Source organism: Mobula birostris, chromosome 21 (assembly GCF_030028105.1).
Source record: "Mobula birostris isolate sMobBir1 chromosome 21, sMobBir1.hap1, whole genome shotgun sequence".
NCBI classification, from domain to species: domain Eukaryota; kingdom Metazoa; phylum Chordata; class Chondrichthyes; order Myliobatiformes; family Myliobatidae; genus Mobula; species Mobula birostris.
This window is the reverse complement of record NC_092390.1, coordinates 62,530,587-62,552,649: the sequence shown is the minus strand read 5'-3', so window position 1 is coordinate 62,552,649 and position 22,063 is coordinate 62,530,587. Positions and strand designations below refer to the sequence as shown.

Here is a 22,063-nt window from a genome sequence, read left to right as displayed (position 1 = left end):
AAACAAGCATCCAATAATTCCTGGCAGTGCTAGTCATTGATTTTTGGATACAGCCTTTAGAGATTGAATTTGCCTATTGCACAATATTTATATTCAGTAAATAATTCCAAGTTGTATACATGATTTCTCGACAACAAAAGAATCCTTCTCACTTTCCAATAGTCTAGGACTAAATTAAAATTGATTGGACCCTATTAATTTTAATCTAGGTAGACAAGTGCTTCTGTGTGCATGCTTTGTTATTTGTTTTTGTTGAAGCATCTGAGCATGTTTTATCCATTGCTTAACACATTTATTAGCAAAGCAAATTCTTGCAAATAATCAATATTAAAAGCCTAAGAAGATAGTTTTGTCCAAAGCCAAAACTAATATAGTTAGGAATTACACTAAAAGAATAAATCATAGATAAAGTAATTCTACATAAATCAGGTTTATTGAAAATTTTCAAATTCAGGATATTCAGTGCCAAAAGAAGAAATTACACTAGTAAGTTGGATAAGTCATTTTTAAGGTTTATTTTGCTTTCACTTCTTTGATTTAAGGAATTAGTTTATTGGTATAAAAACAATGGTCTACTAGATCGACAATGGTTTTGCATCTCTGTTTCGCATGCTTTGTTCATGTCATTCTGAAGCAACCGACTATGGAACTCAGAAATGGGATTTTCTCATATGCATAAGTGTTGGTTGCATTTATACCCAGGAAAAAAATCAGCAAAGCAAGTGACCATTCACTGGGTTAATCCACAGGTTTTTAACTTGGGGTCACTGGATATATTCCAGGTGGTCCATGAACTTGGATGGGGAACAAATTTACATCTTTATTTTCACTAACATCTAACTGAAATTTACCATTTCCTTCAATTATGAATGTAGACAACAAACCACAGTAGTATTAGCAGTACCTATGAATTTGATAACTGTATTTCAATATAATTAGTTTCTTTTGTAATTCTATTTATTTTGCTTTACATATTTAAATACATTATACTGAGAAAGAATCCACAGGCTTCCCTGGACTGCCAAAGAGGTCTATGGTATTTAAAAAAGTTAAGAATCCCTGGGTTAATCCATCCTGAAGGTCCACCTTCATTTTATTTTGTTTCAATGAACAGCCATCTGGAACCACAGGGATTGAGAATGAACGTTACAACATAAATTCATGTGGGAAAACAATGGAGAGCTTAGGTCATGTCTCTGCTGTCCAGTAGGACACATTCTAAATTTTCCACAACACAAAGAAAATTATAAAATAATTAATTGGTTTAAAATTCAAAGCAAATTTATTATCGAAGTACATATATGCCACCATATACAACCCTGAGATCCATTTTATTGTCGGCATACATTTCTTGTTTGCACAATTTGTTTTTGTTTCTGCACAATGGCCTCTTTTAATGGATTCTATTGGGATTCTTCGTTTTGTAGCTGCCTGTGAGGAGAGAAATCTCAGGGTTGTTTATAGTATACATACTTTGATAATAAATGTGCTTTAAACTTTGAACTTTATATTGCTGTCTGTAGATCGCTGCAGGCCGTATGAGACTAACAAAACAGGAAAGGCTCTGGGGTTCACTTAATTCTACCTCGGCATTAAGATACTAAACCCCCGATTCAAAAGTTGTTTGCTTATTTTTCAATGGGGAATGAAAAGTCCTTGGGAACGAAGAGCCATGAACTCAATATTCTTGGTGATGAATGTACACAATAACGTGAATTTTTGCCTCTGTAAAAGTTATACTAAAATCATAAACATGACTTCATGATGTCATAATCTCAAGGTTGTGGAGTGGAAATTTGACAATTATGAACACACGCTGGACCTTCAGCCATCGATGAATGTTGATGAAGGTCTTTTGATACTTAAACACTACAAGATCTTACATGCCCATGGCTGAATTTCTGTCATGTGCCCAGTAGGCCAATCTCCTCACCAGGAAAATTATATTAAGTAATAATTCCTTTTTACTGGGTTCGTAAGTGAATATGAACTTTATTTTATCATGTAGATTAATAATTATTTTGGTTTGCTTGTGATGAATTAAACTTTTCATTTTAATTCTACTCATCTGAAAGTAAGGTCAACCAGTTGCCAATTTTCTTCAACATGAATTCAAACTTTATTCTCTTATATTGTTTCATGAGGCCAGTAAAGAGAATCTTGGTAGACTTAACCTTCAGTCTCAGGAAAAACAGTAGGAAAATAGGAAAAAGTAATTAGTTGTCCTTAGCATAGATGGGAAAAAAATCGCTGCTTCATGCATCCATGCTGAGCTCATCAATTTCATCAACTTTGCCCCCAACTTCCAACCTGCCCTTAAATTCACTTGGTCTATTTCTGACACCTTTCCTTGCTTCCTTGATCTCTCAGTCTCCATTTCTGGAGACAATCTGTCTAGTGATATATTTTATAATCCTATTGATTCCCACAGCTATCTGGACTATACCTCCTCCCTTCCTGTCTCCTGCAAAAATGCTATTCCCTTTTCTCAGTTCCTTTGTCTCTGCTCCATCTGTTCCCAGGATGATGCTTTCCTTTCCAGGACAGCAGAGGTGTCCTCCTTCTTCAAAGAATGGGGTTTCCCTTCCTCCACCATTGATACTGCCCTCATTCGCATGTCCTCCATTTCCTAGACATCCACGCTTACCCCATCTTCCCGTTGCCTTAACAGGGATAGAGTTCCTGCTACCCTATCCAACACCCCATGGGTCTCCGCATCTAACACATCATTCTAAGCAACTTAGTCCATTTTAAATGGGATTCTATTGCTAAACATATCTTTACTTCCCCCCCCCCCCACCATCACCTCTGCTTTCCACAGGGATTGCTCCCTTTTTGATTCCATTGTCCATTCATCGCTCCCCACTAATCGCTCTCCTGGCACGCACCACTGCAGGTGACAGAAATACTATCTCTGCCCATTCACCTCCTCTCTCACCATCATTCAGGGCCCCAAACAGTCCTTCACCTGCAAGTCTGTTGGGGTCATCTGTTGTATCCGGTGCTCCCAATGGAGCCTCCTCTACTTTGGTGAGACCCAACATAAATCAGGGGAATGCATTGTCAAGCACCTCCACTCCATCCACCAAAAACAGATTTCCTGGTGGGAACCACTTTAATTCCTCATTCCCATTCTGACATATTGGATGTCAGTCCATGGCCTCCTTTTGTGCAATGTCAGGCTGGAGGAGCAGGACCTCATACTCCATCTAGGTAGCCTCCAACCTAATGCAATGAATATAGGTTTCTCCTTTCAGAAATTTTCCCTTCCTCCTTCCCTCTTCTTTTATTCTCCATTCTGGCCTCTTTCCTCTTCTCATCACCCCCCTCCCATGCCCCTCCATCTTCACTTTCTCCTCTGGCCCTCTCTCCTCTCCTATCAGATTTCTCCTTTTCCAGCCCTTTACCTTTCCTACTCACCTGACTTCATCTTTCACCTTCTAGCCTCTCCTCCTTCCTTTTCTCCCCTTCATTTCCAGTCCTAATGACGGGTCTCGGCCCGAAACTTCGACTGTTTATTCATTTCCATAGATGCTGCCTGACCGGCCGAGTCCCTCCAGCATTTTGACTAACTCTTGAGAGCTTTTCAAAATTAATTGATGGCTAACATCATTTTTCAATCACATCAGTGTGTGTGGTGAAAGTACTTCCACAGGAGTGCTTGGTGGGATGCTGCACGATCAAGACCCAGGGATAATGAGACATCTTTCCAACACAGATTGATGTGTGATGGTGGTGGTGCTGCCAAATGTTTGCTGCCCTTGCTTTTCTCTATGATAGGAGATGATAAATTCAGGAGATTCTGTTGAAAAGCCTTAGTGATTGACCTATGTCCTATGATGGAGGTGTAGAAATGTGAACACAGAAGACAGAACCCAGTCTTTTCATGTCTTCCCCCGCTCCCACACTCACATTCTCAGAAAACCTATTGGCTCTATCCAGGCTTGAACATAAAATTAGGAAACGAAAAGGTTGTTCAGTGCAGTGCAGGTAAGATCTTAACCCAATATAAATTAGCATTTTCAGTGTAAAAATGGAGATAAATAGAAGAAAATAATAACCATTTATTTTATTAATTGGTTACATTTGATTATATATCTTAGTATATCCTCAGAATCCCCATTTCACCAACGTCTTGAGATTTCTTGATGAAATATAGTAACCAGAATAGTTAAGAACCATTATCATCATGATAACATCCGTAAGACATGCACCTTTTCATCATTCTATCCTGTTGTGTTGCATTTTACTATTGCTGTCTTTGTTTCTTGCAGTCAGGAAGGTTTTGTTGAATTTTGTAACTATATGCGGTTTTCACAATAGTGTCAATTTGAGTTAAGTATAATCTTTCTCTTGGCAATTCCCATAACATTAAAAACATATATAATTCTTTGTAATTCTAATTGCTGTGTATTTCTAACATCTGCAGAATCTTTTGTGTTTATAATTCTATTCATCCCCATTTTAGATTAGGCCAAGCAAAAGAGAAGAAAATAATAACCATTTATTTTATTAATTGTGCTTTGCTGAAAATCACATCTCAGTGACCCAGATTGTGAAAACAAACTAAAAGCAAGTTTGAGACTTTCAGCATTTGAATCTAAACAGCGTTCAAATTCTTTAGCACAATTACTGTAAATAAATTAGACCCTTCAGAAATAATGCAAAACAAATTGTTTTTCAAGGAAGCTAATGAGTAGTACACTGCTTAGCATGTTTAAATATAATTGCTCTGTGCCCTTTAATAAGGTCAATAGTAAATCAATTATTTTCAAATATAACAATACAACTTCTAACTGAAAGAGAAAATTAAACAAAAATTATATGACAAATTGAATTCTTGAGGATGGTAAAGATATATTTTGTGTCAGTCAAAGAATATGACCGAATTTCTTTTGAAATTTTAAAATAAGTTCGACAAAATAATTTTTAGGCCTGGGGAAACTTAGGTATTATATTTTTCCCTAAATGTTGACCTGAAATAGCAGCTGATGCAGGTAAAAACCCACCAGATTTTATGACATTCCTTGACCACTACTTTTCTAAATAATCCAGTCCATTAAAGTAGTGGCAAAGGAATTTCATATACACAGTGTGTGTTTAGATACTTACAAGCCATTATTATAATCATGAATATTCATATTCATAGACCATTCCAAAATTTATCAGCTGAAAAAGCCTTGCAATCTGTTTCCTGATTTCATTAAATGCCTTCATTTTAATCAACTTCATCCTTCTTACGTTATCAATTGTTGGAGGTTGACAACAGTTCTGTTTCTTTCTGTGTTACGCTCAGTTATCTTCTCTCTATTAACAACTAGCTAAAGAATACACACGCCGTAATCGACAGAGTCGCACCTTTTTGGTGGAAAATGTCATAGGAGAAATCTGGTCAGAATTGGAGCAAGGTAGTGTCTTCTTTCCTGCTGTTCTTGGTTCTTCTTGATTTTCAAGTTGCTGGTGATGGTGCTTTTTTTTGTATGTTGCTGCATATTCCGTTTCCATGATACGTACATTGCGATATGAATCTCAGAAGGAAGATAAATGCTGCAATCACTTCACCGCAGTGTGTAACTGGCTTCACACCTTGTGCTGCTTTTATAACCTGCTTCACTGCATCTCTTTTATTAATCTTTAACAATTTTAATTAAATAAAAGTTCACTTTTCCACAATAAATTTGTAGGAAATTAGTTTAAAATGGTTTCCACATAATCTATTCTTTGACATAAAGTTTAATCATTAGTACATCAGGATACCATCATATTTGACGTACCTAATATATCTTGTACAATAGCTTACATTAAGTACAGAGAGCTTCTTTCGTTAACTACAAACGTTTCCCTAAATGAGGGGTTCCCAACCTTGGGTCCATGGACCCCTTGGTTAATGGTAGAGGTCCATGGCGTTAGAAAGATTGGGAACCTCTGCTCTATTTGCCTGCTGAGCTACAGTTCTGCCAGAAGTGGGGAAAAAGCACAATTTAGATAATATAGCACATTTAAATAAATTACCATGAATACTATGTACAACAATGCAATTAAAGTTGAATTCTAGCTGTGTGTGTTCTAAGCTGTATACAAGCAAATGCATTTACAGCAGATTCCTTTGTGAACTGTTTTAACAAGATTGCGATATAAATAATGCTGGCAGGAATTTGGCAAGAAGTCACTAACCAATTTACTAAATGTAGTGTGGAGGTATTTGAACTTTGAGTCTTAAAGATCAGTGCAGAACCTTCCTTCAGTACAAGCTAATGGCTATTTTATTTGTAAATCATTTAAACTCAAAAAATGGCAAACATGTGGTCTTTCTGGACAATAACATTTACAGAACTTTTGTTGAAAGGCAATGCTTAATTTTAAACTCTAATTTGAAATAAGTAGAATCATTACCACAACATGTATTTAAAAGGCAATTTGTGAACAATTTAGTAATGTTATTACACTGCATTTGCATTTAAAATATAAATTATTGTGTATTCCTTTATGAGCATGTTTGTTTTGTTAGGTGATCGTTATCTTGTGGTGGACTGTGGAGGAGGCACTGTAGATCTCACTGTCCATGAGGTTAAACTACCTGAAGGACATCTGAAAGAACTCTATAAGGCTTCAGGTAAAACCAGTGCTTCTATTTTTATTAACAATACTGCATACCAGAAAGAGGCATTGCAATTATTCCGATAAAGCCCACCACAGGGAAATCTTAATAGAGTTTTTTTACCTTCTGATCTGCCCTAGTTATAATGAAAGCTTAGTTTGTAATTTGTAACATTTTCATGTAGGCTTATTCCCACTTGTATCTTTGGAGTGAATTTGCTATCAGTTCTTCCAAATCAGTGCTATAACACCGTCTGTAGCACTAACACAGACACTGCCCAGAAGAAGGCAATGACAAACTACTTCTGTAGAAAAAAAATAAGTTTATTTATTAAGACCATGAGATATAGAAGCAGAAGTAGGCCATCGAGCCCAGGCCACTGGTAGTGTAAAGCATTGTGCTAACCACTGTGCTACCATACCATCTTGTCAAGAATAATATTGCCCATGGAAAGACCATGATCGCCACTTACCACGTGACATGGCAAATAACAAATGAGCAAACACTGGTGGAAAACCTCAGAAGGTTAATAATTCCACAGGGGTTCTATGTATCCACAATTAATCTAGAGATTTACTTCCATTCTGCTGTATCCTCTGAGGGCAAAAGTGAGACAACACACAGAATGATGGAGAGACTCCATAGGTCAGACAACACCTATGAAGGGAAAAAGGCAACTGAGATTTTTGGTTGAGACCCTCAATCAGGACCCATCAGGCAGTCATGAGAGTGGTGATATCATTCCTCATTTGACAATCAGTGAATCCAACCAAACAATGTACTGTGTGAATAAAGGACAGGGGTGGGGGGGGGGGGTGGGGGGGGGGAGGAGGAAGGGGGAACTATGTTCAATGCGGCTGCCACTATGGTAAGGAAGGAAGGTGGTAGAAGGTCCTACCTCACTGGACATTGAAGAACTGGAAACCGTGCTACAGTCTTTCAAAGACTTCAATGATACATTATATAAGGAGGAAACAAGAGTAGTATCGGCCCCTTGGAAGAGACGCATGGGTATGATGGTATAGTGAATGTAGAAGAAAGGCACATCCTGCCAGTGGAAGTGGTGGATGTGATTTTGATTTTAACATTTAAGAGTATATTATTCTATAGAATGCACTTGTGGAAATAATGATTGAATTCAGCCATAAGGATTTTACATAAAAATGTAATGTGCTAAAACTTGTTAAGGTTTATGCCTGAAGATTACATCTTATGTAAGGTGTTGAGCAACTACGAGCATCAGGACCAGTCCTCTAGGAAAGGAAATCATAATTCCTTGAAAGGGACGTCACAGGTAGATAGGGTTGTGAAGAAAGCTTTTGGCACATTGGCCTTATTAAATCAAAGTATTGAGTAAACAGGTTGGGGTGTTACGTTGAAATTCCGTAAGATGTTGGTGAGGCCTAATTTGGAGTATTGTGTGCAGTTTTGGTCACCTACCTACAGGAAAGATGTAAATAAGATTGCAGAGAAAATTTACAAGGATGTTGCTGTGACTGGAAGATCTGAGTTATAGGAAACTATTGAATAGGTTCGGACTTTATTCCCTAGAACATCGAAGGTTGGGGGGGAGATTTGATAAAGGTATACAGAATTATGTGGGACATAGATCGAATAAGTGCAAGTAGGCTTTTTCCACTGAGTTTGGGTGAAACCACAACTAGAGGTCATGGATTAAGGGTGAAAGGCGAAATGTTTAAGGACAACATGAGGAGAAAGCTCTTCACTCATAGGGTGGTGAGCATGTGGAATGAGCTGCCAGCGGAAGTGGAGAATGTGGGTTTGATTTCAAAATTTAAGAGAAACTTGGATAGTTACATGGATGGGAGTGGTATGGAGGGCTATGGTCTGAGTGCACATTGAAGGGACTAGGCAGAATAATAGCTCAGCATGGCCTATATGGGCCAAATGCCTGTTTCCATGCTGTAGTGATTTATGACTCTATAACTAAAGGATAAGTGGATTTTGTGGTGTGAAAAGGATTGGAAAGGAACCTTTTTTATTCACAAGAATCTAGGACACCAGTGCCTTGGAAAAATGAGGTTGATGTTCCTCTAATCCTCTTCCCACCAAAATTCAGATTGCCACTAGAAACAGTTTTGGGATTCCTCTGGGCAATGTTGGTGTGCAGTGGGACCAAGTGTTGAGTGTACTAACCAGTTGTCTCAAAAGGCCACTGTCCCAAATTTGGAAAAGAAACATTGTTATGGAATTTTTTAGGGGGCCAGAGAAACTTCCAGAAATTGAGCAGCTGCAAACTCTTGTTCTCCACCTTCTTATGCAGATGTCGTCCACTATTAACATGTACCCAACCACTGACTCCTTATCCTCCCTCCCAACCTTCCTCCCCTCACCCAACCCCACTCAACTTCAACCTTTCAACCCAACCCACAGCATCGGAGCTTTGGCTGTCCATTTCCCTCCAGGCCTGCAGAGTTCCTCCATCACTTTGTGTCTTCCACTCAGTGAGATCTCTTTTGCCAAATAAAATAAAACCGCAGATGCTGGAAATGCTCTTGGTCACCACGAACGATTTGAGCTGGATTACGTTCTCACTCTATGACTAGACAGGCCTGTAATTGATTTGCTGAGCATTCTTCAGAAGCTAAGTGTGTGCTTACCTGCTGGCCTGCACTAAGTCTTCATTTAGCAATGTGTCCATTCTGCTGTTTTCCTCCTTGTTTTTACAAAATGGCTATGGCCTTGCCCCATCTTATTCTAAGCTCTATGATCTTCAAAGATTTCTTCATCCTACATCCTACTATTCTGTTCTCTTTAGATAGTTACTCATCTATTGGAGCCTTGCTTTCACCTGATACACATGTCCTTGTGTTTCCTTATCTGACTTGGTATAAAAACATGAATGTTACTACACCCAGAAAAACATCAATAATCTTTCATCTCATTGTTCAGAAATCCTGATGGTGGCAAGGCTGCAGAGGCATGCCTCTCCCAGTGTCCACCCAGTTAACACAAGTCACCTGCCACTGATTTCCAGTTCATCACCTGCAGCCTATTTAAACCCAGCTCCCATTCACCTCTTGTTCACTCTTACGAACCAGCCAACCTTAGCTAGTTGTTCCTAGCCTTCAGTTGTCTTGTTGGCCTCTTGTGGTTCGTACTTATTCCCTCTTGTTATGTGGCCCCTCGTGGTTAGTTAGTTTATTTTGTAGTTTACTATCATCCACTACCACATCATCTCCACTGTTATGTGTTTGGGTCAAGCCTGCTCTGCATTTTCTGACATATGATTTGGCAAGTGCTTCACTGAAATCTCTTTACTGTGCTCCTTTGAAAGACACCAGGGCTCAATTTCCCATACTGCCTTTAAGTTCACAGGAATACTATTTTCCAAATTCCCTTTAAATGTGCAGGCACTCTATTCTCCATACTCCTTTTAAACCCACTTTTCTTTTGTTTCCACAGTCCTTCAAACACACTCAGTTGTGTTTCCCATACTTCCCTTTATATCTAACAGAGCCACTTGAAACATTATTATACTACTGAGTAACATCTTAAAAATAAAAGTAAATGACTGGTATGTTGAGGCATTAATGGGAGTAATATATAATAGTGTGGGAAATCTGCTACCCTTGCATCACCATAATTCCCAGTAATATTGGGTTATTGGAGTTTTAATGTAAATGCAATTCTTTTTAAATTGAGAGATACAGTGCAGCCCTTCGAGCTGTGCCACCCAACAATCCTCGATTTAACCCGAACTTAATTACAGAACAATTTACAATGACCAGCTTACCTGCTAACCAGTACATCTTTGGACTGTGGAGGAAACCGGGGCACCCGGAGAACACTCACACAATCCACAGGGAGAATGTACAAAATTCCTAACAGAGGACGGCATGATTGAACTATGAACTGTGACACCCCGAACTATAATAGTGTCATGCTACTGCTACGCCACAGTGGCACCCTAGAGCAAAACCTTGATCTTGTTGATATTGCTGTTGACCAACTGTTTTCAATTCCAGGTGGTCCTTATGGTTCCATTGGAGTGGACTTTGAATTTGAAAAGCTTCTCTGTAAGATTTTTGGGGAGGATTTCATTGAACAGTTTAAAATTAAACGCCCAGCAGCTTGGGTAGATTTGATGATAGCATTCGAGTCGCGCAAAAGAGCAGCTTCTCCAGGAAGAACCAATCCACTCAATATCAACTTGCCTTTCTCATTTATCGATTACTATAAGAAGTTTCGAGGTCACAGTGTGGAACATGCCCTTAGAAAAAGCAGGTGAGAATTTGCCAGCATACTGAATTTGTATTAGCCTCTTCACCTCCTACCTTCTCACTAGCCACTTCCCCTCCCCCCATCTTTTTATTCTGCCATCTTTCCCTTTCCTTTCCAGTCCTGATGAAAGGTCTCAGCCTAAAATATCGACTGTTTATTTTCTTCCATAGATGCTGCCTGACCTGCTGAGTTCCTCCAACATTTTGTGTGTGTTGTATAGAATTGGTTTGTTCTGCTGGTTATTGTAAGCATCTCAGCAACCATCAGTTCTCCCTTCAGGTCTTCTTAGGCCATCTGTGATATTGAGGATGACTTGCTTCCATTTCCGTTTATTGGGCTCCGAGGATGATGAGGTGAATGCAGGAGTTGTAATCTGTTGTGCTGATAAACAGCGGGGTGGATTCAAAGGTGGTCCATTCCAAATGCTGCTCGTACAAAACTTCCATGAATTACTGATAGATGATAGGTCCTCATTGCAACCTACTCCATTTCAACGTTCAAGGTAAATTTATTATCAAAGTACATACGTCACCATATACAACCCTGAGATTAATTTTCTTGTGGACATATTCAATACGTCCATAATGGAACAATAACCACAATAGAATCAATGAAAGCCGTACAGACTTGGATGTTCAACCAGTGTGCAAAAGACAACAAACTGTGCAAATAAAAAAGAAAAAAATGATAGTAATAAATAAATTAGCAATAAATATTGAGAACATAAGATGGAGAGTCCTTCAAAGTGAGTCCATCGGGTGTGGAAACATTTTAATGATGGGGCGAGTGAAGTTGGGTGAAGTTTGGTTTAATGGAATTGGGGGGGGACTTTACCCATGATGGAGAAGTCGTGAGCCCACAATTCCCAGAAATCAGCAGAGAGTTTTGAGTGCATACTTGAATCTTTTCCTTCATAATCTCTTCCATTGTTAGAGATGGAATAGAACATCTATTTTTGTGATGCAAGATGGTATATGTAGGTTGGATGATGTATAACCATAATCACACAGCAGCAATTTAACTACGATGTCAAAAATCTCTGGTACTAACTTAATTCTAGTTGTACTCTTATATATAGAATTACTAATGATGTTTCTTTGAATTTCTGTATTTTTATTAATTTTCACTTTCTCTTTTTCCCATGTTGCCCCAAGCTACCTGTGCTTGAAACTACATGAGTTTTCTTGAGTAAAAAGACCCAAGTACCTCCATTAAATTCTGTGAAGAGTTTGGATTGGAAGGTCATTACATTTTTATATAGCAAGACTATAGGAGGCAGTGAAATATCTTCTTTTAAGAGAAAATGGAATAAATATTTAAAATGAAGAAAGATGGTAATCTACAAGAGTAGTGGGGAGGTGGAATCATCTTTTGAGGTTGGGGTCGACCATGGATATTGTGTCCTAGTTGTCTATGAGATCTTCTTCTGGATGAGCTACCAATCACAGCTGACAAGGCGCATCTGCAGAAAGTGACTGGTTTTAAGGTGCAGTAACACACTTCTGCTCCTTTTCCTGAGAGTAGAACCGTTTCTGACAGGCTTAGTAGCTAGGGCACACGTTGAGGCCAGGAGATGCACTTTATTGTCAGAGACTATTTATAGAACATATAGAATAGTACAGCACAGTACAGGCCCTTTGGCCCACAATGTTGTGCTGACCCTCAAACCCTGTCTCCCATATAAGCCCCCACCTTAAATTCCTCCATATACCTGTCTAGTAGTCTCTTAAACTTCACTAGTGTACCTGCCTCCACCACTGACTCAGGCAGTGCATTCCATACACCAACCACTCTCTGAGTAAAAAACCTTCCTCTAATATCCCCCTTGAACTTCCCACCCCTTACCTTAAAGTCATATCCTCTTATATTGAGCAGTGGTGCCCTGGGGAAGAGGCGCTGGCTATCCACTCTATCTATTCCTCTTATTATCTTGTACACCTCTATCATGTCTCCTCTCATCCTCCTTCTCTCCAAAGAGTAAAGCCCTAGCTCCCTTAATCTCTGATCATAATGCATACTTTCTAAACCAGGCAGCATCCTGGTAAATCTCCTCTGTACCCTTTCCAATGCTTCCACATCCTTCCTATAGTGAGGTGACCAGAACTGGACACAGTACTCCAAGTGTGGCCTAACCACAGTTTTATAGAGCTGCATCATTACATCGCGACTCTTAAACTCTAACCCTTAACTTATGAAAGCTAGCACCCCATAAGCTTTCTTAACTACCCTATCCACCTGTGAGGCAACTTTCAGGGATCTGTGGGCATGTACCCCAAGATCCCTCTGCTCCTCCACACTACCAAGTATCCTGCCATTTACTTTGTACTCTGCTTTGGAGATTGTCCTTCCAAAGTGTACCACCTCACGCTTCTCCGGGTTGAACTCCATCTGCCACTTCTCAGCCAACTTCTGCATCCTATCAATGTCTCTCTGCAATCTTTGGCAATCCTCTACACTATCTACAACACCACCAACCTTTGTGTCGTCTGCAAACTTGCCAACCCACCCTTCTACCAGGTCGTTAATAAAAATCACGAAAAGTCGAGGTCTCAGAACAGATCCTTGTGGGACACCACTGGTCACAATCCTCCAATCTGAATGTACTCCCTCCACCACCACCCTCTGCCTTCTGCAGGCAAGCCAATTCTGAAACCGCCTGGCCAAACTTCCCTGGATCCCATGCCTTCTAACTTTCTGAATAAGTCTACCATGTGGAACCTTGTCAAATGCCTTACTAAAATCCATATAGATCACATCCACTGCACTACCCTCATCTATATGCCTGGTCACCTCCTCAAAGAACTCTATCAGGCTTGTTAGACATGATCTGCCCTTCACAAACCCATGCAGACTGTCCCTGATCAGACTATGATTCTCTAAATGCCTATAGATCCTATCTCTAAGTATCTTTTCCAACTGTTTTCCCACCACAGTCGTAAGGCTCACTGGTCTATAATTACCCGGACTATCCCTACTACCTTTTTTGAAGAAGGGGACAACATTCGCCTCCCTCCAATCCTCCGGTACCATTCCCGTGGACAACGAGGACATAAAGATCCTAGCCAGAGGCTCAGCAATCTCTTCCCTCGTCTCATGGAGCAGCCTGGGGAATATTCCGTCAGGCCCCAGGGACTTTACTGTCCTAATGTATTTTAACAACTCCAACACCTCCTCTCAATTAATATCAACATGCTCCAGAACATCACCTCACAATTGAGACGCCTACCATTAGGAACATTTAATAAATAGTGGGACCTTATCCCTACTACAACTCCAGCAATAACAACCTTAAGGAACCTGAATTATTTTGGGATTTCCTGAAAAATGAACAGTGAAGTATTGAATGCTGTCCTTTTCCTTTCTGTGGTCAGATCTCATTTATAACTGACTGAATGTATGCATTTCTACATGACAATACAAAGAGGACTGAGTGTTCTCATAATCTAACTGCTTCTATAATGTCCTGACGTGATATATGCCACTTACAGGGGGAAGAAAACTCATCGGGATTACCTCTTCCTCCTCCAACTGAAAGATACATTGCTACTGTACGGAATTTGGAAACTTTTGTCAACAATCATAAATCTGATGTCACGCATGAACACTTAAACACTTATACAGAAAAACTGATAAAGAACAAGACTAACTCCAGCCTGCTTTAATAGATTTAGCCTTTTACCTTCCAAGATTGTTATCTTGAAAGATGAAGAGTCTGTGTCGAAGCCAAGCAAACACCTGTGTTTTGCAAAACTTATGATTCACCCTCTGCTTTGAATAAGAATACTGAATAGAACAGCGAAGACTGGGAGAATTTTGAGTAAGACACACAAAATACTGGACAAACTTAGCAGATCAGGCAGCATCTGCGGAGGGGAATAAATAGTTAACGTTTTGAGCCCAGACCCTTCACCAGGACCTGACTATTTGCCTCCATCCTTGTGCGTGCCACTCAAGATTTCCAGCATTGCAGAATCTCTGTTTATGGAAGAGTTGTTTTTTATACAGCACCTGTTTAGCACGTTACTGCATATCACCCTCTGTCCAATATGATAGCAATACGGCAAGATGACCCTTTTTACCTTGCTGTAATTTTTCTAAGGTGTCAAAGTTCTCTTAGAATTAGCAAAGAATGGGGACATAGCAACTGGGGAATGGGTTAAGAGGCTTTCAATCTTGTACCGCTCACTCTCTCAATGGTTGTTTTAATTACTCTGGCAGTGTGAACTTTGTAAAGTGGTCATCCCAAGGCATGTTAAGGATGAACTCAGATGCAATGAACGCTTTGTTTAAGCCCACAGTTGACCATATCGTCCAACATCTACGTAAGTACCATGTTATTTTTGAGATAAAAGTTAGATGTGTTTAAGTTATATCAATTTCATTTGCAGAGTAATTAATGCCTGCAAGTATTTACGAGTAAGTGTGGCTATTTAACCTCTTAAACCTGTCCTGCTACCCAGTGAGCCTGTAACATAAACTCATATGCTTACCTTTTCCCCGTATCCTCAATACCATTATTGAATAATAATCTTTCAGTCTCCAATTAGATTTAAACTTAACAATTGATGTATAATTTGGGGAAGAGTTGCAAATTTTTTCACTCTATGCATAGGCGTGTTTCCTAAAAGGTCTGGTAATAACTGTTCAATCATCATCTGGCTTTTATGGAGGGTTATGGGCTGAGTGCAGATCGGTGGGACTAGGTGAGAGTGAGAGTTCGGCATGGACTAGAAGGGCCGAGATGGCCTGTTTCCGTGCTGTAATTGTTATACATAGTTATATGGTTTTCAACTAAAAGATTTTTTCCCTTATTTAACCTATCAGTTGCCCTTAATATCATGAAATCAATTAAATCATCCTTTATCCTATTAATTTCAAATTTTCATATTTATTTTTGAGATTTGGGAATCACCCACAAAGGCCAGCATTACTTTTGCCTGGCCCTAATTGCCCCTGAGGTGGTAAACTACCTTTGTGAACTGCGGCAGTCCTTGCCCCCAGGGTGTGTAAGGAGTTCCTAGGTCTAAACTCAGTTACTATGAAGGAACAGTAATATATTCTTGTCCATGTTGATGTGGCCTCACCTCTGGAGTTCAGTTCTTTGATCCTCATTTGGACCAAATCTGTGATGAGCCAAGTGGTTCTGGAAGACGGTGCTTCAGTCAGTAGATTATTGATGAGCATGACAACGGCTTCTAAAATTTAGCTGATGCTTGAAACTCGATTGAGTGGCTTTAGCTGGATTGGATCGGTCCTAATTCTGTAAATGAGACATGCCTTGGCAACTTTAAGGGCAGCATGCAGTGTAGCGGTTAGGGCAACACTAGGGCAACTTGGATTCAATTACACAGCTGCCTACAAAGAGTTTGTACATTCTCCCCATGACCATGTGGGTTTCCTCCCACAGTCCAAAGACATATGGGTTCATAGGTTAACTGGGTGTATTTGGGCAGCACGGGCTGATTGGGCCAGAATAACCTGTTACTGCGCTGCAGCTCTAAATAAAAGAAATTCCACATTGTTGTGTAAATGCTGTTGTTGTGACTGAACTCAAACAGCTTTGATTGTTCTAGTATTTATTTGTTGATACAGTGCGGTGTAGGTCCTTCCTTGCCTTTCAGCCATGTTGCCCCGGCAATCCCACAACCCTGATTAACCCTAACCTAACCATGGCACAATTTACAATGACCAATTAACCTAATCAGTATCTCTCTGAACTGTGGGAGGAAAACAGAGCACTGAGAGAAACCCTACGCATTCCACAGGAAGCACATACAGAGACTCCTTACAGAACGGTGCTGGATTTGAACTCCAAACTCCAGAATGCCCTAAGGTGTAATAGCGTCACGCTAACCTCTACACTAGTAACCTAGTATATTTAATTAAATCTGTTTAATTTAATCTAGTATATTCTGTAACTGGAGATGTAAGATCAACATATGGGAGTACAGCTAAAGAAAGATGTGAAAGATTCAGCCCTGATATTTATCGTTCAGACAATTATTGACCTTTATGTAGGTTACAGCATTTCCTGTTTATGTGCAGGCCTAACACAACAGCTTTAGTCCAGTGAAACTTTTCAAAACAGGATGACATATGGTAAAATACATTTAATGGTTTACCCAGAAGCATAGAGGATTCATTTAACTCATTAATATGGTTTGAGATTTATCCTATGACATTTACTGTGTTCACTCTCAGTTTAACGACATTTACTGTGTTCACTCTCAGTTTAACGACATTTAATGTGTTCACTCTCAGTTTAACACTGTGCACTCATAACCTACTCTCTCTGAGATAGCTTCATGAACCAGTGTCATATCGTACATGGATGTCATGTCATGACTAAATGTAAAGTCATTCAAAATGTTAAATCTTCCTTCCAACAACTCCCTTTAATTAAGGAGGGCTGATTAATTTGTCCTTTCCACTAATTGGTTAGCTTCACATACATTAATATTTCATTAACTGAATTTATTCCTCACTGTGTAACCTTTGCCCTAATTAATCTCACAGCAGTGGAACCAAGGAAGACCAGGCAAATTCTCATTGAATCAATAAATACATCAAGGCAATTAAATGTATTCTCTTCAACCTTATTACAGAGACAAAGGCATTCCTTTACAAATCCATTGGACAAAACCAATTTATTAATCGTGTTTGCCTTTCCTATCTAAGGTCAAATGAAAATGTCATTCAGTACACTGAACATAAAAGCTCAACTGTGTTTTATGAGGAAGTATTTCTGACTCATTGCTTTTTCTCTCCAGTTAATCTCTTCCAGAAGCCTGAGGTTTCAGGTTTAAAGTTTCTGTTCCTGGTAGGTGGATTTGCTGAGTCGCCTTTACTTCAACAGGCAATTCAGTCCAACCTTGCTGACAAGTGTCGTGTCATAATTCCCCATGACGTGGGGCTCACTATTCTAAAAGGGGCAGTGCTCTTTGGGTTGGACCCCACTATCATTAAGGTGCGGCGCTCACCTCTGACCTACGGAGTTGGGGTACTGAATCGATTTGTGGAAGGCAAGCACCCCGCTGAGAAGCTGCTGGTTAAAGATGGCACTCGCTGGTGTACTGATGTGTTTGACAAGTTCATCACGGCTGACCAGTCCGTGGCACTTGGTGAGACTGTTAAACGCAGTTATACTCCAGCAAAGCCATCCCAAATGATTATAGTGATCAATATATACTGCTCAGAAAATGATAATGTGAACTTCATCACTGATGCCAGTGTGAAGAAGTGTGGCACTCTTCGGCTTGATCTAACAGGAACTGATTGTCCGTCACTGCCAACAAGAAGAGAGATTCAAACTCTAATGCAGTTTGGAGATACAGAGATAAAAGCAATGGCTGTTGACATTACCACTTCTAAATGTGTCAAAGCTGGAATTGATTTCCTCAGCTACTAAAATATCACAGTCACCCAAAAGTTCCGGTGGGCTAATTCAGAATGATTGATTATGGCTAAAGCAGGAAATAACTATTATAGCTCAGTCCGGGAGTTCACTACAAACAAAGCCTAACAATGCCAATCACTTCACCATGTTATTGGAATGAAAAGAAATTTTACTTTAAATGCCACGTGTATTCAGAACGATGATCAAGTATATCTATACTTAATGTCAATTAAGTTTGCTCTGGTCTTAAAGAATAGAAATGAGAAATGGCAAACAGTTGCCTGGGAATGCTAATATATATCACAGCCTGCTTAATAGTACTTACTTCCTTAACGTACAGTGTGCTGAAATGAAGTACAGATATGGTCATGCAGTAACTTAACATATTTGGCACTTAATCTGTTGACAATTTAGATAAACTAAAAATAAAATGTTCAGGACTTTTTTTCATTAAATAACCAAACCGATGTTTATTTTTAGTTTTTGTATATACAGTACAATATTTAAATCATTGTACATACTTTTATTTCATATATAAGTATAAATGTAAAATATTTGATTTTGTTACATTTATTTTAACAACTCTGAGCTGCAAAGAAAGAAAATGGTGGTTGGCTGATTTGTAATTGCAGCCTTATGCTTCATGTATTCTTCAAACTTTGCACTAAAGATGTTAATCTCTCCTTAATATTCTTTCAGACATTGACTTGATTTTATAAATACTTCATTTTTCTTCAACTGTGGACAAAATTATCAATTACCATTCACACAAGATGCTGAGTTCCATTAGCACTACCAGTTGTAATACACCAGTGATTGCCTTATCCTTGGCACTTCCTGATGTAAACACAATAAAGGTAATACATTCTTCACACTGATTGTTGACTTTATTGAATAATATTTACTCTTTTGGGTAGTTATTGTCTTCTAGGGTACCTCAGCTAAATGGCTCTACATCAATAATCCAAGAAATTAGAGCAAAATACTGGAGGAACTCAGCAGGCCAGGCAGCATCTAGAAAAAGGGTACAGTCGACGTTTCAGGCTGAAACTCTGAAATACAGTCCTGCCGAAGGGTTTCAGCCCGAAACGTTGACTGTACTTTTTCCTAGATGCTCCCTGGCCTGCTGAGTTCCTCCAGCATTTTGTGTGTGTTGCTCAGATTTCCAGCATCTGTAGATTTTCTCTTGTTTGCCCAAGAATTTGGGGTGGTTTTCACTGGTTGACATTGGCTTTGACAGATTGAAAGGGTTCTTCTTTGTGCAATTTATCAGTTGCCTGGTCCATGTTCAGGTGATGCTGTGTTGGTTGATGGCATCTGTTAGTCTCACGAGACCATGGATCTGTGCCTGGAAAGGTTCTCCAGGGCGCAGGCCTGGGCGAGGTTGTATGGAAGACCGGCAGTTGCCCATGCAGCAGGTCTCCCCTCTCCATGACACCGATGTTGTCCAAGGGAAGGGCAAGGGCCAATACAGCTGCACCAGCGTCGTCGCAGGAGTAGCCAGAACGAGGTTGAAGGCAACGTCGGACTGCCTTAGGGACTCCAGCTCCGGATTTGTCCTCAGGGTTTACTCCCGAAGCCTTTCCCATGAGTGGGTATGGCCGCAAGGCAGCTGAGGTTTGAAGTCAGAGTTTTCCCTCTCTTAGATGGACTGCCTTCCCAGGCTGACGAGCTCCATCTACCCGAAGCACTGGTTTTAAGGCGCCAGGACCCGCCTTCGCCCCTTCTCCTGTCAGTAGAAACAGTTCCGCCCGGTTTAGAGGCTAAGCCACACGAGAAGGCCGGGAGTTGGACTAGGTTGTCAGAGGCTATTTGAGGCGCATGCCGTGAGGAGCACTTTTAGGTAGTGGGAGCTTGTCCCCACTACCCCTGGCTTGACAACCTTGAAACCGGATGCTGTGTATCATTGTGGTGAGTATTTAAATAATCAGAGAAAGTCAGTTCAACAGCACCATCATCTGGAAGGTTTGGTGTTCAACAAGAGAACTTCCTGCAAAATAGAAAGCTTATAGTCATAGTCATAGTCATACTTTATTGATCCTGGGGGAAATTGGTTTTGGTTGCATTTGCACTGTAAATAATTAAATAGTAATAAAACCATAAATAATTAAATAGTAATATGTAAACTATGCCAGGAAATAAGTCCAGGGCTAGCCTATTGGCTCAGGGTGTCTGACCCTCCAAGGGAGGAGTTGTGAAATTTAATGGCCACAGGCAGGGATGACTTCCTATGACTCTCTGTGTTGCATCTCGGTGGAATGATTCTCAGGCTGAATGTACTCCTGTGCCCAACCAGTACATTATGTAGTGGATGGGAGACATTGTCCAAGATGGCATGCAACTTGGACAGCATCCTCTTTTCAGACACCACCGTCAGAGAGTCCAGTTCCATCCCCACAACATCACTGGCCTTACGAATGAGTTTGTTGATTCTGTTGGTGTCTGCTACCCGCAGCCTGCTGCCCGAGCACACAACAGCAAGCATGATAGCACTGGCCACCACAGACTCGTAGAACATCCTCAGCATCATCCGACAGATGTTAAAGGACCTCAGTCTCCTCAGGAAATAGAGACGGCTCTGACCCTTGAAGTTCAAAAATATAGTCATCTAACTGTACATATATACAACTAAATGAAGCAACATTGCTCCAGACTACTGTCCAGCCACAAAACATATATCATACTCAGCACATAACACATATTACAATAAATAAGTTAATAAAATATAACACAAGATGCATGTAGTATGTATCACAGGTGTAAACAGTAAACAGCTCGCTGTCTGAGTGACAAGACCTTGGTGGTGACAGGGTATTCATGAGTCTCACAGACTGAAGGAAGAAGCTGTTACCCAGTCTGGCAGTCCACATCCTGATGATCCTGTACCTCCTTCCTGACAGTAATTGGTCAAAGAAATGGTGGGATGGATGCAAGGGATCCTCACCAATTCTTCGTGAGCAACATTTCCAGTAAATGTCTCTAATGGAGAGGGAGACCCTGGTTATCCTCTAGAAAATAATAATCTATTTTCCCATCAATATATTTATTTAAATTGATATTTGCTATGACTGTTCCACATACTGCAAATTTGATCTAGCCATGATCAAAAGACTGTCAGTAATGCTTTTTGCAAGGGTTAAGGACTTCATATTGAAGAGAAAGAAGGTAATCACATAGTTTTCCTCAATGATATAGTCATAAATTCCAAAAATGTTTCATGATTTGATTCTAACCTTTCTTGGTACCTCTTTCTTCTTTTGCTAATCATTCCTTTGTACAAGATTCAGGTGCAGTAATATTATTTCCTTCATGCTTATTATCCAGACAAAGGTTCTGGTTTTTATACTTTCTCTTTCAATATTTTTATTAATATTATATAAATTGCATGAATACAAATACAAAATTCATAAGGATACAAGTAAGTAATACAAATTACATTACATTTAAATCACAGTAATATGATCACAATAGCCCATATTCCAAATCAGTCATGTAGAAAAAAAGATTGAATTATGAAATGAAATAAAATAAAGTAATTTTACTTTATTAAAAAAAAACTACCCCCACTACCAAAATAAGCTGGTTAGTTAAAAAAAAAGAAAAGAAAAAATACCTTACCATAAAATATTTTTATAATGATGACTCAGATCCATACTTTAATAACAGTTCAAAGATTATGAAAATAACTCAGAAAGAGTTACCATAACATTAGAAAATCATGTTTAGAATCAGAAATCGAATAACGAATCTTCTCTAGATCTAGGCACAACATAACGTCAGATAGCCATTGAGCATGAGTGGGCGGGGCAGCCTCCTTCCACTTG

General features: G+C 39.6%; 1 protein-coding gene across 2 annotated transcripts in view; it reads left to right on the top strand.

Annotated features, from left to right (window-relative positions):
• The window catches only part of hspa12a (heat shock protein 12A), a 109,640-nt gene extending 90,540 nt beyond the window's left edge, over positions 1-19,100 (top strand). Inside the window, exons 8-12 of one of the 2 annotated variants that reach the window (XM_072239613.1) lie at positions 5,322-5,408; positions 6,509-6,613; positions 10,588-10,846; positions 15,062-15,165; positions 17,614-19,100. In XM_072239613.1, the coding sequence (XP_072095714.1) occupies positions 5,322-5,408; positions 6,509-6,613; positions 10,588-10,846; positions 15,062-15,165; positions 17,614-18,251 (1,193 nt within the window). In that variant the 3' untranslated portion in view covers positions 18,252-19,100. The remainder of the gene's footprint in view (positions 1-5,321; positions 5,409-6,508; positions 6,614-10,587; positions 10,847-15,061; positions 15,166-17,613) is intronic. The other variant, XM_072239614.1, reaches the window with a different exon arrangement.
• Positions 19,101-22,063: the final 2,963 nt, after the last annotated feature.